We start from the raw sequence: 18554 nt of genomic DNA, 5'->3' as shown, positions 1-18554 counted from the left end.
CCACAGTATAAACAACGGAGAAAAAAAAAATGAAAAGATAATTTAATTGTATTAAATTGCAAATTTATTCGCGTGTTTAGGCAAACACGACCTTATTAATTTGAACTTTGAAGTGGGTTCGAGCCTTTTAACTTCAAACGGTCCAAACCCTAAATAAGTCTCGAACTCGCCAGACTTCGCTTTCTAGGAGACTTCACTCCACGCTTGCTCCTCTTTGTTTTCTCTGTAACTCTTCCGTCACTTCTCAGACACCTTGTGTTCCGCCCACGCTTCGCTTCTTCGTTCGATCTTCGCTTTGGATTTTCCGATTAGTTCGTTTAGGGTCTCCATTGCAGAGTTTGTAAGATCGCAAACATGCATGCGCCAGTACTTGTTCTCAGTAAGCTTTCTTTATTTTTCTTCCTCAAAACTCTAATTCGTCTGTTTATCATCTACTAGTGTACCAATACAATTTGGTGTTAGAATTACTTGTTTATGCACAGATTCTTTGATTTTCCTATACGTGAGACGATTTTAACATTCACTCTGAAAATTACTTACTTGCTATGAGCAGAGGATTCTCTGAAACGTGAATCGGGAAGCAAGGTACAGCATGCTAATATCCAGGCTTCAAAGGTAATAATTATTTTTGCTTCATTCCGTTTGTTTCTGCCTAGTTTATTTTTTTTCCTAATGATTCCCGGATGCTAAGTGTTTGTGTTGCTGCATTATTTCATTGTTCTTGATTTTCTGCCGAGCTGCAATTATTTCTTCATAACTGTGCTAAATACTGCTCTGCATCTAATGACTCTTTGTTAACTTTAAGAGAAAGGAGAAAGAAGAATGAAAAATGCAGGATAGATGATGCAGAGTTCTTTTGTTCAATTTTTTTTTTTGTGTATTTTTGCTTCCATCTCTTGTAATGATTTAATGTCTCATTAGATGCTTTTCTCAATGCTATGCTAGTTAGGCACTATTGCTGATTTTTTATTTGTTTCCGCTTGTTAATTATTTGGTTAAAATGGCCTTTGTATATAATTTTTGTGATGGCATATGTAGTTTAGCCTTGATGCTGTTTGGCTTCATTGATATGAAATTTGACCTTTTAGTTAATATTAACAATCTATTGCTGATATAATTCGTACAACCTTGGGTCCACGATCTATGTTGAAGATGCTCCTTGATGCTGCTGGAGGTGACCTCCTTGCTCATTCGCTGAAACACTTACGACACACTCTAACATACAATCAGATTATGCGCATCAGATACGATGATGATAGGATGTTAGTGCTTTATTGCTTGAACGTTGCATGATTTGGTTTCCCAAGGAGAGAGCGAAACTTCAAAAGTGTTCAATGTGTGTTGTAGATCCATTATGTGTCATTCCCCTTTCTCTAAGTTTTGTTTTGAAAACGTTCGACCCTGATAGAAAAAAGTGAATTTATATTTATTTTATTCTTGGCTTGGGTGAAGAAGGATCTGGGCGCTTGAAATTGTAATAACGACTATTATCATTCATCTCTTAGCTGATATTTTGCTTTTAAATATCTTCCACTATGCGTGGGTTTTCATGACCTTTCTAAGCTTGCATTTCTTTCTTAAATATCTATTTCCATATCCGAATGTTTTAACGTTTTTGGAGCGCCCATACTGAATTTTTTACAGGGATTGTTGTTACTAATGATGGGAATGCTATTTTGCGTGAGTTAGATCTTGCACACCCGGCTGCAAAGGCATGTACTGTTTCTTTTGCTTGCCACATTGGACTTTCTCTGCATTAATAGTGTTTTCTTATCTGATTCCCCTTTTATTGTACTCACTCGTAAGTTGATAATGCTTGCTAAACTTCTCTTCTGGTTGCGCTGATTGATGATTGATAAATAGTCAATGATCGAATTAAGTCGCACACAAGAATACAAGATGAAGAAGTTGGAGATGGGACAACGTCTGTCATTGTTTTAGGTATTTTTTTGAGTTACTGAATCAAAATAATCTGGGTGGATATTTATCAACTTTCTTTGGATGGCTGTTGGTTTTATTCAAGATCATTGCTGTTTATACTAAATGGAGAGTCAATGTTCTCTCTCTGTTTTTTTTTGGACAGTAGCTAATTGTTTTATCTGATTAAACTATATGATTTTTTATCATCTTAATGTGATAAATTATAAATGATATTTACCACAGCGGGTGAAATGCTTCATGTCGCGGAAGCCTTCATTGACAAGAACTATTATCCCACGGTAATTTGTCGAGGTATTGTTTTTGATTGGTCGTGTGCAGTTTTGTCTCTGCTTGTGTATGGTAACTCAACATCTGATGAAGTATTTTTCCCCTTTTTTGCTCTTTTTCAATTGTAGCCTACAAGAAAGCTCTGGAGGATGCTATTGCTGTGCTTGACAAAATTGCAATGTCCATTGATGTAAACGATCGTGAGTCTTGTACTGCAGTTGTTTCATCTATTTTTTCTTTTTCTTTTTGTACATTGCCATTCGTTTGCCAGTTGGAATGCCATATGAGTTTATAGACTTAATTGTTCAAAAACACTTTGCATGAATAAGAAGTGGACCTAAGACCATCCCGAATTCCATGCACCTTTTAAGCTGATCCTAAATCCTGAGCATTTTCCAGCTTACTGGAAACAGCAGTTGTGCTTGAGATAATTAAATTCTTTGCTGGATTTAGCCATTTAGGATACTTCTTTTTGAGAAATGTAGGCATGAAAAACACTCTTGACTAATTGGTTTGTTCCCCTCATTTTGTGCGTCGTATATGCATTTTTTGACTAAAAAATCTATATTCTAGGGGCAACTATGTTGGGTCTGGTAAAGAGCTGTATTGGCACAAAGTTCACAAGTCAATTTGGTGATTTGATTGCTGTAAGTGATCCTCTTCTGTTAAGGATTTTTATGTGTTGCAGGAATTTTTCTTTGATTCTTTTACTTGATCGATTTGTGCGTTATCTTTCAGCTGCTATATCAGGCACTTTAAGGCTCTCATAATAATTTCTTGAACACTTATATTGTTTTTGAGGAATTATAAAAGTACACTCAACAGGTCATTTGGGAGTACAGTGTCTGCATGCTCACTGGAATATAATGAATAATTAGAGATGTGCGCTGATACTAAAGTGGAATAAGTTTTTTTTTTGTGCTGATATTAAATTGGAATAAGTATTTTCTTTTTGGGTGGTGTTCTTTCCTCTTTCTGCTTACTTTTATGCGTTTACGATCCATTCTTGTGGAGGCAAGTTTGGTACAATGACTCTGCAGTCTGCACAAGGTTTCTTGCATGAGGGGAGAATACAATTTCATGACACTGAGAGAGTAATTGGACACTGAAAAAAATGCCTTGTGTCTTTCTCCCCCCCCCCCCCCCCCCCCCCAAAAAAAAAAATTAGGGAGAAAGAGAGAATTTTGTATACATATAAATTCACAAGCATTTATTTTATATCATGTGCTAATACTTCTGTTTAACTGCCAGGATTGAGCAATCGATGCCACCACGACTGTTGGTGTTGAGCTTGGCCAAGGAATGCGAGAAGTGGATATTAAAAAGTACATTAAGGTTGAGAAGGTTCCTGGTGGCCTGCTGGAAGATTCAAGAGTTCTCCAAGGTGTTACGTTTAACAAAGACGTAGTTGCCCCTGGAAAAATGAGGAGAAAGATTGTCAACCCACATATCATTCTTCTTGATTGCCCCCTTGAGTACAAGAAAGGCGAGAACCAAACAAATGCAGAATTGGTTAAAGAGGAAGATTGGGGAGTCCTGAAAATGGAAGAAGAATTCATTGAGAACCTCTGTGTGCAGATCTTGAAATTCAAACCAGACTTGGTAATTACAGAAAAGGGTCTCAGTGATCTGGCTTGCCATTATCTTAGCAAAGCAGGTGTCAGTGCAATAAGGAGGTTGAGGAAGACGGACAATAACCGAATTGCCAAAGCATGTGGTGCCGTTATCGTGAACAGACTGGAAGAACTGCAGGAATCCGATTGTTGGCACTGAGGCTGGGCTGTTTGAGATTAAGAAAATTGGGGATGAATTTTTTGCTTTTATTGTTGATTGCAAAGATCCAAAAGCTTGTACCATACTATTAAGAGGAGCTAGTAAGGATCTCCTAAATGAAGTAGAGAGAAACTTGCAGGTATTTTAATTCATTCATTTGAGTTCTTCTACCTTGATGATAACATGTTCTGAAGTTTGTTTGCGAATCAGGATGCTATGTCTTTAGCGAGGAACATACTTGAGAATCCAAAGCTAGTTCCCGGAGGTGGTGGTACAGAGTTAACTGTATCTGCTACTTTGAAGCAAAAGAGTTCATCTATTGAAGGCATAGAAAAGGTGAATGTTGCTACTCACTTGGATCACTGCAATCAATTTTTATTTTCATTTCCTTATTCTTTATGATTGCAAAACAGTGGCCTTATGAAGCCGCGGCAATAGCTTTTGAGGCTATACCACGAACTTTGGCACAAAATTGTGGTGTTAATGTGATCCGGACTAGTATGAATCTTAAGATCTTCTATTGCATGATTTTTATATTATACCGTTAATGTAGTTATGGATTAACATTTCAATCCATTTTCTGTCTAATGGGTCTCAACTGTTATGCAGCATCCAAATGGTGAAAACACATGGATTGGCATAGATGGAAACACAGGATTGATTGCTGACATGCAGGAGCAGAAGGTATTGTCATAATTAATGTACATTGCTTTCATTATTTCTGTTCTTTTTTTTTTCTTCTGGTCAATATGCTATTCCTTGTTGGTAGAAGTTCTTCCGCTTTATGGGAGATTACATTTCAGGATTTCATTCTGAACCTTGAAATGATCATGCACATGTTCTCCATGTTGTCCCTAACTATGATAAATTGGATGGAGTCTTTCAAAAGTTCAGGATCCTTTTATTTGAATGAGTTGTACTGATCCCCCTTTACCCCCATAGATTTAGGTGGTATATTGTTCCCTTGCAGTAGAGATGTTCCATTTATGGCACTCCCATGCATTCTGATCCCACAGTTGTCTCTGTATGTGTGCTCTCCTGAATGTTTTCGGTCGCTTCTGGTAAAGTGTGTTGAGTTATACTGGCTCAAGGATTCAAGCAAAACTTTCTTGCTGTGAATGAATGGTGCTTATTTTTCAATTTATAGATTTGGGATGCCTACAACGTTAAGGCACAGACCTTCAAGACAGCAATAGAAGCTGCTTGCATGCTTCTCAGGATTGATGACATTGTTAGCGGGATCAAGAAGAAGCAGGCCCCTGGAGCAGGCCAAGCACCAAAGCCCAAGGTTGAGACAGAGGCAGATGCTGATGGTGAGCAAATACTTCCCGACTGAGGATAGTGTTGCCATTGAACTGACTCTGCATTAAGATAATAGCCAGAAAGGTTTAATTTGCATTCTTGGCCTGTTCAAGGGTTTTGTTGAGCTTTTAATCGCACAATACTTCAAATTTTGGGATCTTGACCTATTTGTTGGTTGCTTTGAACCACCTTCTATAGTGGTTGCAGTTGTATATCCGCAACTCTGTTCAGTTGAAATGTTTGAAAGCTATGATATTTGGGGATTCTTGGCATACCCTAAAGTTGGGGTATACCAGTATACCACATGTCAAGACCTAAAATAGGGTATCAGTTGGAAGAGTATAATTGTAAAAGTGGTTCCGCGTTGCTGTTGCACATAGGGTCACCTCTGATCTGAGCCAAACAAGTGGGATCCCTGTAGGAAGTAAGTTGATTTCGGGAGGATCCCTGTAGGAAGTAAGTTGATTTCGGGAGCCCCCGTTCCCTATGAAAGTCGATCCTAATAGTATATAATGTGTACACAGCAGTAGAGCGATACAGAAGATTAACATGTAAAAAAATACAACATATAGTATTAGGAGGCAACAAAATAATTTGGATGATGCAAGATTGTACTTGCTTTGATTAAGAGTAATACATACACCAATTGACAAACAATCCTTTACACCAACCATATGCCTCCCAGGCCCCATAAAATTTGATTAAATGTCATCAGAACCCAATACGATGAATGTAATAGAATACCTGGTCGATCCCCAAGGGTCACCCACAGCCAAAACCCTAGCTAGTATTACCTATCTTTTGCCGTCCAAATTTTACTGTACATACTTACATGGAATGGCGTCCATCTGTCCTATCTTTTGCTAGTCGTTCTTCTTGAATCTCTTCCAATTCTTCTTCATCTCCTCTCCTACCTGCTTGTTCCTTCCAATATGCAACTAGTTTTTTCAGACGAGCTACCTCTTTATTAGAAACATTTTTGTTTGGATCATTTACGATTGACCGGACTCTTGATGCATACCTGTGTTACAAAAAGAAAAATGCCATAACAGCTATAGAAACTAGCACCAAACAATATTATTCGCATTGCCTAAACAAAGGCCCATCACAAGACTGCCGAAGGACAAACTTATAATCCAATTTTATAAGATTATTCGTAAAACAGCAATAAGCGTTTGCAAGGAAGGTGACTATTGCCATATGACAGGGTATTTTATCTGTACCACAAGTTTGAACTTAACAATTGACTTGGGAAAAAACAAAAATAGCATGAGAGGATTGGAAACATACATCAGAGAGTTGTAGGTCTCCTCCAAATTTGATTCGGCAGGAGATACGTTCACGAACATTAGTGTCTTGGCATTGCCACCAAGTGAGTCACTCATTAACATCGTCAACTTGTGGTTCCTATAAGGAATGTGTTGACCACCGGAAGACAGAGCACTAATCACATCCCCAAGTGCTGAAAGTGATTTGTTGATGCTCTGGGCCTCCTTAAGTTGAGAACCAGCAGAGCCCGACTTCTTCACCCTTTCTGAACCAGCAAGGTCCACAAAACTCAGCTGCATGGGAAATAATATTAAAGATATAAATGCTAAATAAAGAGAAACTTTTAACGGTCTAACCTAACAACAAATGAATAATCTCCACAGGGCTCTCACAATCTAGTTCACTATATTCTAAGTACATAAGTATTTTCATGCTTATCTAGATTCCATGAGAGATACCACAGAAATTTAAGTCACATGTATAGGTAAATCAAGGTATTTGAGGATTAATAAACATAATATATTGCCATGTTGTCAAATACCTTCCCCCTGGCAACAGACTGAGTTTGCAGGTTGGTACTTTCAATCACAATTGAAAGAACCAAATGAGATCTAGAACTTTCTTCATTCATCTGCGTCCCAGATGTATGCCGTCGTTCAGATCCTTTCTGTATAATGTTTTTTAATTCCTCATATGTTGATATTGGTACAACGGATGCGTTTTCCACAGATACCATGCCCTAAAGACAACAAATACATAGCAATGAAGCATACTCCTGAAAATTTGAAAACTAAAGGAAACTATAATAAATCAAGGATAGATATCAGAAACAAAATTACACACCGTCACTGTCAAAATACAACAACATTGTCTGTAACATTCCACGAAGTAATTACCTTAGAATCTTTTTTAATCTCCAATTTAAACCGCTTTCCATTCTTTGGTGAAAGAAGATCTACAAGGGTATCTTGATACAACTCCACCATGTACGCCTGCATCATGGTCCAAATGCTGTTAAGCTTCAATGTGATACTGAATTGATCAATCTCAGACATAAGTGCATACATATACAAGGGAAAAGTTGTGAAACCAACAAGACAAATTATAACCATAAAAAACATGTGCCATGATTCTTATAAACATATAAATATATCTACATAAAAAAAGCTGCGAGTAACGTAAATTTGCTGTTGCAATTGTCGAAGTTATTATGAATATTCATGAAGTATGAAGCCAATTTACCTTTAATGAAAATGAGAATTTCTTGCTATCCCGCCTCAATATTTTAAAAAGCTCCATTGTAGCCCGTGGAGTGAGTCCAGGATTGCCCTCAGATCCATATATTGTAAATGTCTTTCCAGAACCTGTTTGACCGTAAGCAAATATGCAGACATTGTACCCATCTACAGCAGACTGCACCAAATACTGCAATTGCAGATGGAAAAAAGAAAAAGAAAAAGAAAAAAAGAAACCAAAAACAGAGGGGAGAAAGAAGCACATGAAGTTATTTAAAAGAATTAATTATTGTAGGAATTCTATGTTTTTAAATCAGAAAGTGCAATCAAACTTGCCCTTGTATCCTCAAAAACATCTTCTTGGGTAGCGCTACCATCAAATACACAGTCGTATGTATGCTGCTTTGCCAAATCATCTTTCCACGGATGCTCAATTGTAAACTCATCTATATTTGTAAGCACGTCCTTTTCCTTTTCGGCAATTTCTTTCTCATTTAAAGGTTTTATACGACAATATACTCTAACTTTGCCTTTCATATCTGAAATTGATTCAAAGATTAAAAAAAATTAATTTTTACATCCCAAAACTAAAAACAATATACTTAATACCATAATGCTGCCAGTAACAAATCCAAACTGTACCTTCAATAATATTAAAATATCGTTTCCTCATAACTTGTTCTTCTTTGTAGAGCGCTTCTAACTCAGCAAGTTGAGCCCCTTGCATCTTCAAGATGGCAGCAGTCTGCTCATTCTTTCTATCAATATCCTAAAATTATGTAAAAACCCATTATGTTAAAGATCTATTCAATTCACGAGTTTTACATTTACGTAAGAGTACATACTGAATGTAAAGACATGTAAAGAATCAAACCTCTTTCACTTCTCTCAATTCCTCTAATTCTTTCAAATGATTTTGAGATGTCTCCAACTCTGAATTCCTAATTGTAAGAGTTGATTCAGCAACAACCAAATCTTGCCTAACTCCCTCCAACATCTTTTGAAGTTCAGATACTCGAAGCTTTAAGGCTTTGCATTCTTGCTCATAGTTTTTCTTAAGATTTTCCATCTGCAATAAGACCACCACAACAGAGATAACTTCTGTTTCAGCGTGAAATTAATAAATGCTCGTCAAGCCAAATTCAAGAATTCATCCAGGTACCTCTTCAGCTTTCCTTTCAAGCCTAAATATCTTTTGTTCCAATACTAGCTTCTCATTTTCTAGTCTTTTAGTATTTTCTTCTGCTGCATGAACTTTTTCAGCGCAAAGTTTTAAATCGTCTTGGAGCTTGTGCAAAGCCTGCGTCATACATGTTTTCCTTAAAATGATTTTACCCTCACAAAATCAACTACATAATATTGCATCAATGGCACCCTAATCTCGGACCATACGAACTAGTCATAATTACATAAAGAAACCCAAATAGTACAACAAAACTCTACCTGGTTATTTGCCCCAGAAAATTCCTTTTTGGCATTGTTCTCTTGAGCTAGATTACCCAACTTGGCCAACCTAGCCTCCATGCTTCTCTTCTCCAACAACGAAACCTAAACAAAAAGCAAATTTTCAGAAAAGACAGATGCAAAATTTACTAGAATACTTAATTGTGCAAAATTAAATGTACTTACTTGAAGAGTTGCATCCTTCTCCTTACATAATGATTGAAGTTTATCACGATCTCGCATTACCTCGGCTAGAGTTTGCTTCTCAGACCTCAATGAATCTTTCAAGCTGTCCAATTCTTCTTGTATTTTTGCTTGTTGCTTTTGTTTGTCATGCAATTCTTCCAATAACTAGATTAGCATAGTCATCATTAATCTCAAGAAAATTTTGTTGAAAAGAGGATATCATTTCAGAACTTAAGGATGTTTGGGTTAGACTATTCTTTTGTTTTCCTTTCAAAGAAAAACTAAAACATATGAACAGAAGGTTTCAAGAAAAAAGAGAAAACAGAATGTTCATGTTTTTACTTCTTTTCTTTCAAAAATAGGAACAAACAAAAAAAAAAACAGAAATTGAGATATTAGTGAGATCACAATGCCCTAGAACTAAAAACCAAAATCTATTTCAGAAAAAGGAAAACCTGACAACTAACTGTTTTCAGAAAAGAAAACTGGAAAAATTTCAACCCAAATCATCCATAATTAGCCCATAATTTATTTTTTCCTGTCCAAAAGAAAGTTATTTTCTACACGCAAAGGCACAATCTTACAAATACACTCAACTTGGGCAGCAATGAAGTGAAAGGACCAATATGACCTGTAAAGGCGCTAGAAAAATTTTTGAACATGATGTTTTAAACAAAGATTAATTTCGGCTAGAGTATCTAGATTAAAGCCACCTCACATGAATTAAACATGAGGCATATACCCCTGTTAAAGCTACCTCATGTTGGATTCACATGATGCTCACGTACTGATACATATAGTTTCTTTTGGTTTGGCTCATTTCAAAGACAAACAAGACAAGGTAAGGCTGCTCTTATCTACCAACACTTGTACCATAATGATGCCCACTTCTCTTAATGCACACGAATTCCACCCAGCTTGCAATATTAGGATGACGAAGCGCTAAATATATTAAATACTATTTTAAGGCTTACTTGATCAGCATTCTTTTGAGATTCCTCAACAGTTTTAGACAGATCCTGTACACGCTTCTCGTATAATTCGATATTGGAAGGCTTCAAACCATTAGAAAGATATCCGTTCACTGATCCACCAGTAGCAGATCGTGCTTTAGAGTAGCGGCGCAACATGACATCATTTATGTGCGTTTGAAGAGCAACACAAATTTCTTCTCCCTGCATACAAATGGTTTAATTGCCTAGCAACTCCAAGTAATAGACATTCGCTCAAGGAAATTAATTTCTTAAACCTGCTTGGTTTCAAACTGGAATATATGCAGAACGCCTGCAACCCTCATCTTGAAAAAAACAGCCGTATTGCTACTACCAAACTGCATCACATCTCTTAACTCGGCTGAATGCAAGTATTCCTTTGGAACTGGACGGAAAAAGTGAACCTATAGTGGAATGAACAAGCAAATTAAGAAGTTGAAAAGTCTTTAATGTTAAACATTCCATGAGAACATTATAATTATTCTAGCACAATACATAGTTTACCAACGCACCCCACGTTTATTAATGCCCAGAATGATTCGCCCAGGCAAAAGTCCAATTGGGTCATCAATTTTGCGAACACTGAAAAAAATAGAATTCCCATATGGTAGAATTCTCAATATCCGCAAAAATTGCTGTCTTGCATCATCTTTTGCCAGATGCTCCTGCATGACAGCAAACAATCAATTATCAAAGAATGATCTTCTCATGTGAAAAACATAAGCTTCGTAAGGCATAGACCAGTCAGTGAGATATTCCTTGAGATTGTCAAAGGCATAATAGAGGATGCAAAAACACAGTATCCAGAGGGGTGTCCTTGCAACATCATTGAATTTTGCTGCATAAGCAAATTTTCATTCACATTGCTCAAAGCAACATCAAGCAATAATTAATGAAATGACGCATTTAGATAATTCATGAACAAAGTAAAAAATGACTTTCTCTAAGCAAACAATTTACGAAAACACATGGATCATAAGCAATTTAGTCTTTCAGCACTCGTTGTACTATTTGAAATTCTACAAGAAAGATATTGAATACAGAAATTAGAAAATAAATGGAATCTAAGCTGTCACGCTTTCCACAGAATAAATTATTCACAGAACAAGGAATTTCCAAACTTGGCCCTCACCATTGAACGGTAACGAGAGAGAATATCCATCTCCCATTCCCGCTTTGCTCGAGTTATTGCAATTTGTCTAGGTAAAAATCGTTCTAGCAGTGAAATCCAATCACTGAAAAAAATCAGCAACAACAAGTGAAAAATTGCTAGGTATAGAATAACCAGGCATGCTAAGTCCAAAGAAGATGAAAACAACAAGAAGTACTCACCCCCTACTCTAATGTGAAAGTAAGTTGAAGTGTACCACAACCAACAAATTAACCAGAAAGAAACAACTAACTAGAATAAATGAGATAAATGGTGATTCTACTAACGGGCATGTCTCAGGGCTGCTAAGATATCCGATATCGACTAAGATTTGCAATGCCGATAGCTGCGCAGCATCATCTCTACCAACTGGATAGTTACCCAATATATAATCATGTTGTAGCTGCAATAACATGGCAAAATAAATAAATAAATGCAGAAGTTAAAAAAACTAAACAAGAAGATAATATGAAAAAAATGCTACTTTGGGCCAAGATAACATACTTGAACATATGATAATTGCACAAACATTGGATCAGCTACAGCTTCATCTGACTCCCGAAAAAGCTTTTTCTTCAATGTTAGTTTGCAGTGCAAAATTTCTCCTTTACTTCGATCCTTAGCTGCCTTGAATTCCGCCAACAAATCCCCAATATATTTGTTATCATCTAACCCGATATACTCCTCTATGTGACAAAAAATTGTTTATGCCAGAGTCAGTAGACACTTAGGTAAACAAAAGTCAAGAAGATGGTCAAGATTCAAGAATAGATACCATTCCCAGGATCAGGTGATTTTGAACCAGTAACAATTTTACGACATTCAAACAGACTGAAGCTAGAGTATGCTGATAGTTTAATTATCCCTGCAACTTCCTGTGGCCAGACATAATTGGACATTTGGACCAATAATTAAAAATAACAACAAAGGTGGAGAAAAGTGGGACAAAATTTGTAAGAAAGTGAACCAAAATAGAGAAACCTACATTACAAACAGTCAAGATGGATCGACTTTAGCATTGCAAGGTAGCAAATCCTATTTTTGAGCAAATTATGATTTTAAGGAATCCGAATCCTATCACAGTTGAAGCAACCAAAGCATGTCTAGAATACATAACCAATGAAATAATAAAATCAAATACATAAAGATGATCATCAAGATTTTAAGATCAATTTTCACATGTTCAGCGGCCTTCATCATTGAATGAGCTGGCACAAGAATCCTATCAGAAGAGGAATATTCCATGTTCGATTTATCAACCAAGACAAGGTGAGTCCTTATTAAAAGAAAAAATTAGACAAGGTGAGGCAAGTGACACACAATGGATCAGAGGTATAGCTCCTTTGATCAGATGACTGGAGATATATATTGCTAAAGTTTATATATAAGAAAACAGGTGAACATATGGACCAGTGGTAGAGTTGCTGGGATGCAACCTAAAGGTCACAGGTTCAATTCTCCCGCCTATCCCCCAACCCCGCCCCTGGCGGGAGCCTTGTGCATGAGATTTGTTTACCTTTTTTACTTTATATGTAAGAAGTCGGAAAACAAATTAAGGATAAAAGCATAAACAGATCAAGTATCTAATCAAATATTCTATGCTCCAACTGCCGGAGTTGCATTCAGAATCCTTATTCCAGTATGATTTACCTTTTCGTATCAAAGACTGTAAAGAAAAATCTTCATCATCAAAGCCACAAGAAAAAAAAAAATTTGGATTCCACTAAAACTATACTCTTCATGAATCACACATCGTCAAATATCCTTTTTCCAATTACTTTCATCTTTACGTCATTTATGACCTTTATCGTCGATCTTATAAGCATTTCCTACTTGAATTTTTTTTCCACTTATTGTAAGAGTAGCAACATCTCTATCTTGTTCATGTACAAAACATATAAAACAATATTCTCTCATTTTATTTTATTTTTATCTACCTTAGTTGAACGAACTCATTCTGTGTGTTGCCAACTTGCCACACATCAAGCAGTTATATTCTTACTCTGCTGCATTCATCCCTTGATTATGTTGTATCTTTCCCTTCCTATCAGATTGAATTCTATTTAAAACTCCAATTTTATACTATTAATTATCAACAAAATAAATATTTATTATGAAGTTTCCTTCAATTAAGTGAAGTTCAAAAATACCTCAACAGCATCAGCCACAGTAGTCCCCATGTCATACGAGATTTCTTCAAAAGTTTCATCCAGAAAAAACACAATGGTTGTAAGCTTTCGACCAGTCAGAAGGGCCTCAATTTCCTCACGCCCAGGTGTTGTATTCCTAGGACCAGCTTTAACTGAACGCTTCAAAGCATTTAATGTGTTGGATGCAAGGATTTGAATCTCAGAATCGGCACTTTCGTTATGTGACACATTATGGACATACTCGGATAAATATCCACCAATGTCCTTGCTAGGCGGCATTGAGGATGCACATAAATACATCAACTCCCATGCTTTGATTAAGTATTGCCTGTATTACCAATGTCAAAAGAAGTAATGTGAGCATACAAAGACGAGGCAGTAGTTATAGCAACAACCCTTGAGGCCTAAACCAAATGGAATACACTATAAGAACCAAACAAAGTTTTAAAATACATATAAAAAAGAAAATAGGTATACCTATCAGGATTGTTTCTTGTTTGTTTCGAAATCTGAGCAAAGAGTTCATCCCGCAGCTCTGCATGCTTCAAAGTATGCTTATATAGTTTTCCAACAAGCTCAATCCGCTCATCTAAGCTTCCTGGAGTTACACGATCTGATGAATCAATGCCCATGTACTTCAAAATTATCTGGAACAATTTTACTGCTCGGCTAACCAGATCACTATTTATCTTAAGCAATGAAGTTGGTATTGGCTCCTGTCCAAGAACTCATAAACTCAGTTTTTATACATTCAATCCAATGGAAAAGGTTAATATCACAACCATGGCATAAAGAACATTACCTTTTGGAAACACAGCATATCCTCAAAGGTGAACTTTTCCCGAATTTGAGGTCCGACGGACTTCTTAGAGAAGAACCCACGTTTTCCAGAAGATTGAATCTGTTTCTGCATCATTCTCAAAAATCCCTCTACCTACATAACGCAATAAATAGTAAATATCAGAAAAAGTGACCGACAAGGGAAAAAATAAAAGAAGAAAAAGAATGACCATGGATCTAAAATCATTATCACAAATTATTATGGATCAAGGTCATCTTATTATAACTTATAAGCATAAACAATCTCTACTGGGGAAACTAGCTTCTGTTTGACAAAATATACAGTACATATGCAAATCACCTGGAATTTATCAATCAAAGGTATAGCACCAGCAAGTTCTGCAGATATAGCCATTGACAAAGTTCCTGGAGTGCTGCATGAAAAACAAAATAATATTTAGAGCAAGTTGCACCAAATCAAGCACAACATTGTAATTAGAACTAGTCTAGTTGTGAAACCAAATCTGCGGGGACCGAAAGATCCTAACAATAAACCGGCTTGTGTTCATTGTCAGACTTCAACATGTTATCTAGTATGGAGACAACCGTACAAGTATTTTTAAACACTAATCAAAGAACAATTAGATATCGTTCTAAAAAATATGTCGTGGTATCGGAGACAGAGAAGAAGACTTTACGGTGGAACAAAATTGGAGCCATCACTGTCATAATCATCGCCATTTGAGCTGGAGTGAAAAGGCGGGTCGTCATTTCCGTGGCTGGAGCTGAACGAAGATCTATTTGCTCGTACACTCTGCGCCATTGATGTCTGCAAATCAATTTTCATCTCAGTCAAACATTGCTTGTAGCCCTCTACCTCCTCCGGTCCTTCAATCGCTCATTGTGACCGCAAAAGAAGCAAATACTACCACATTTACGCTATGAAGAAGAAAATGCTTTCAGATCTTGGAGAGAAATCTGGAATGGAAGATAACAGGGAAACCCTAACGAGTGTACGCAATCGATTTCGTTTCCTCTGGTTCTCGTCTCATGCTCCTCCTTCAAAAATGGGTAATGGAGGCAGAGAGACGGTAAATGATAAGACGCTCCTAGTAGTAGCATATGATTGAACGATTAAAAATAAAATCCGAAAAATAAAAATAAACAAAATTTGGTTTAAGTAAAAAATAGTCCAAAAGTTAAGGGGTGAAACTTGAAAGCAGTCATTTTTTTTTTCCGACCTTTTGACATGAATTTAGTTGATTGATAGGCCTGTTATTGATCATTTTTCGGTCATTTCTTTAAAAATATATTTATTTTTTTTTAAAAAAAAATTGATCTATGAATGCGATTATATCGATAATTTTTGTACATACAACAAATAATCATATATTAATGAAATTCACACATAAATTGAAATTAGCACCCTATAACTCTTTCTTTATTTGCAGTGAGGGCCCTAGTTATCCCTAGATAAATTGTTCGGCAATAAAATTAATATATTCTGTAATATAAAAGTTGGATTTACCTTCTTTTTAAATCCAAATTACATAAAATTGAAGAAAAAAAAAGTTATGCCCTAATCTTACAATCATCTAAAGCATGCTCAATAAATTTAGATAAAGCTCAAGTCAGACCTCAAATTTGATTTAAACTATATTTTATGATGTTGAATTAGAATTGTTTCAAGATAAATAATTAACTTTTTACTAATTTAAGCTTAAGTAAAATATTTGTGGAGCTCAAAATTATACATGAGCTAGGTTGAACCCAATGATTGGATCATTCATTAGTTGTCATCATTTAAAAGGAAGGAAAAAAAAAGGGACTAAAGGCTGCCATTTTCCATATCAAGGATTATTATCATGAAATTTAAAATTTAATGGGAATTGCAGCGATAAACCCTCCACTCATTAAAATTTCAAAATTACCCCTGTCTGCTTTTAAATCCCCACCCCACCCCAATTTGATCAGATTTAGACATTTTGCCTACAATGGCGAACAACTGTGGATCTTTAGAGGCACAATCAAAGATTCTAAAGGTGATTGATTTTTTAGTTTTTCCATTTCAAAGTGGATTTGTATTGTTAAACATTCGTATATTATAATAACTTTTGGTGGATTAGTGTTTAATATTATTCTCAACTATTTTTGTAATAGCCTAGCGATGAATTTTTCTATAATCAAATCGTATATGTTTTGAAGGTTGTGAGTTCGATTCCTACCGTAAACAACGCTCTCGGGATGAGTTTGACCCAATTTATAATGTCATCAAATATATGTGATATCCAAATGATAAATATGTATGATATCATTATCGGTTAAAAAATAATTTAATATTACCCTCTAACCTATTTGACAAATATTTATATTTTTCATAGCCGATGTAAATCGCCATCTCTAGTAATAATCGTACAATGTTTATGTCATTTTAATATGGTTCAACATTTTGTAAGAAAATCAACAAAAAATCCAAAAAAGGAAAGAAAAACTTGTGAATTGGGTACAACAATAGCATAAACAATGCAACCCAACATGTAAGAAATTGCTGATATTGGGTGTCCAAATAGTGTTTTGGACAATGAGTGTTGGTCTTTATCAGGTAAAAAAAGACAAAAAACAAAAAGGGTTATTGTATATGACTTTGATATGGTCAAAATGTGACCCAGAAAGAATATACAAGTATTTCTTTTTTAGTGCAAAGAAATTGAAACGTCAAAGACACGCCTCGGGTGGTTTTCCTGGGCCAGTCTTGCATTGCCGGCACCACTGCCGGCGTGACTGCAAATTAAATGTTTTTAAAGTTACTCACGAGAATCAACATTGAGACTGAGTTTATGTATATTTCTGTTTCTTTATATATATATATATTATAACCGAGAATGACACTATCGGGCTTGTCTATTTTGAACAGTCAAATTAGGCTCAAATTTGGATGGAGCAGGCTGCATATACAACATGTTGATAAGGCGGAGGCCTAAAACAAAACTGAACGAACAGATAAGTTAGATGGAGGTCTAACACAAAACCGAACACATGGATAGATTCCTTTAGGGATCGAACCATGAAACTCCGCAAACGTATGCCTTTGGTCCAAATCGATAACCAACTGGACTATACGAGTTTAGGTTTTTTTTGTACATGTTTTTGTTGAATGCTACAAAAGTATGTTAAAAGGGACCCAATTGATTTAATACAGTCTGCAACAAAATCATTATGAGAAGATCAAAAATTTAAAGAACAACATGTATTCTCTAGTAACAAATTAACAATGATATTAAAGACAATCATGAGAAAGTGGAGTGAGTTGTTGAGAGAGCTGCCTATATACTAATGGGGGTCCGGGTAGGGTAGAGCCTTTTTCTTCTTTTTTGCTTAAAGATTTAGGCTCGAATGACCAATATCGCAAAGAAATTGAAAATTTTCTGAAACAATGAACCTAACTCAAAATTAAGCTCACCTACCAGCTCAGTCTAATCCAGCTGACACATACAAAAGCCCAATTAAAGAGTTAATCACATCCAACATTTTTCAGCGTTATTTCTTTGTATGGACCAAATGTCCATGGAAGTTTTTATGGAGTTGACTCTCATTTGTGGGCTTCGGTCTCATTTTATCCGCATGAGCTTCTCCCCCGATATTACTTGTGGGGAGTGTGGAGCGGGTTGGGTTGATAGTACGAAATTAAAATTGAATGGATATGTTAAAGTGGGGAATTCTCGGTTAAAAAAATGTGTCAATCACAGCTACTTCCTCGGAGGATATTAAGGTGTCAACTATAAAAAGAACAGGAAAAGCTCAAGTAAAGAGTTAATCATGGCTACTTCCTCCAGCAATTAAGGCAAAGATTATACACGAGAACAGGAAAAAGATCGACACGACGGGACCATATTAGTCACTGATTAGCTAGGCTTAATCAGTACATTAGATCCGACCCCGCTTTTGTCTCACTATGAATCAAAATTGAGAAGAGATTGAACTAACAACCATAAAGCAGAACCAAACTTACCAGATCTTGCAGATTGTGGCCTATAAAGCAACTTACAACTTACGCATGAGATTGCAT

The 18554-nt window shown here is 36.1% G+C and overlaps 1 protein-coding gene, 1 long non-coding RNA gene and 1 pseudogene across 2 annotated transcripts; 2 read left to right on the top strand and 1 right to left on the bottom strand.

The window, feature by feature from the left end:
- The first annotated feature begins 157 nt into the window (after positions 1–157).
- On the top strand, positions 158–1716 carry LOC120008411. Its single transcript, XR_005470502.1, has 3 exons — positions 158–379; positions 554–615; positions 1645–1716. It is a non-coding gene; the product is annotated as an uncharacterized LOC120008411 (long non-coding RNA).
- Positions 1715–5581, top strand: LOC120011064 (annotated as a pseudogene).
- A 246-nt stretch (positions 5582–5827) lies between these two features.
- Positions 5828–15335, bottom strand: LOC120016304 (kinesin-like protein KIN-14E). The gene is made up of 23 exons (XM_038869011.1): positions 15187–15335; positions 14850–14922; positions 14511–14642; positions 14186–14424; positions 13709–14036; positions 12334–12433; positions 12063–12244; positions 11846–11961; positions 11541–11643; positions 10921–11073; positions 10666–10812; positions 10391–10591; positions 9417–9581; positions 9231–9335; positions 8950–9087; positions 8662–8856; positions 8430–8556; positions 8124–8326; positions 7795–7977; positions 7449–7544; positions 7094–7291; positions 6574–6845; positions 5828–6304 (listed from the first exon to the last, which is right to left on the bottom strand). Exons 1-23 carry the CDS (start codon positions 15333–15335, stop codon positions 6112–6114), a joined length of 3798 nt encoding a protein of 1265 aa, XP_038724939.1. The 3' UTR covers positions 5828–6111.
- Between the last annotated feature and the right edge of the window lie 3219 nt (positions 15336–18554).

Source organism: Tripterygium wilfordii, chromosome 2 (assembly GCF_013401445.1).
Source record: "Tripterygium wilfordii isolate XIE 37 chromosome 2, ASM1340144v1, whole genome shotgun sequence".
Lineage (NCBI taxonomy): Eukaryota > Viridiplantae > Streptophyta > Magnoliopsida > Celastrales > Celastraceae > Tripterygium > Tripterygium wilfordii.
The sequence above is the reverse complement of the archived record's forward strand: the minus strand, read 5'-3'. Positions and strand labels throughout refer to the sequence as shown.

Coding starts and splice junctions, on each gene's coding strand:
- LOC120016304 (XM_038869011.1), bottom strand. CDS start 15,335: ATGAAAATTGATTTGCAGACATCAATGGCGCAGAGTGTACGAGCAAAT. Junction 10,592..10,665: donor TCCAGTTTGAAACCAAGCAG/GTTTAAGAAATT, acceptor ATTTGTATGCAG/GGAGAAGAAATTTGTGTTGC. Junction 7,292..7,448: donor AGATTAAAAAAGATTCTAAG/GTAATTACTTCG, acceptor TGTTGTCTTTAG/GGCATGGTATCTGTGGAAAA.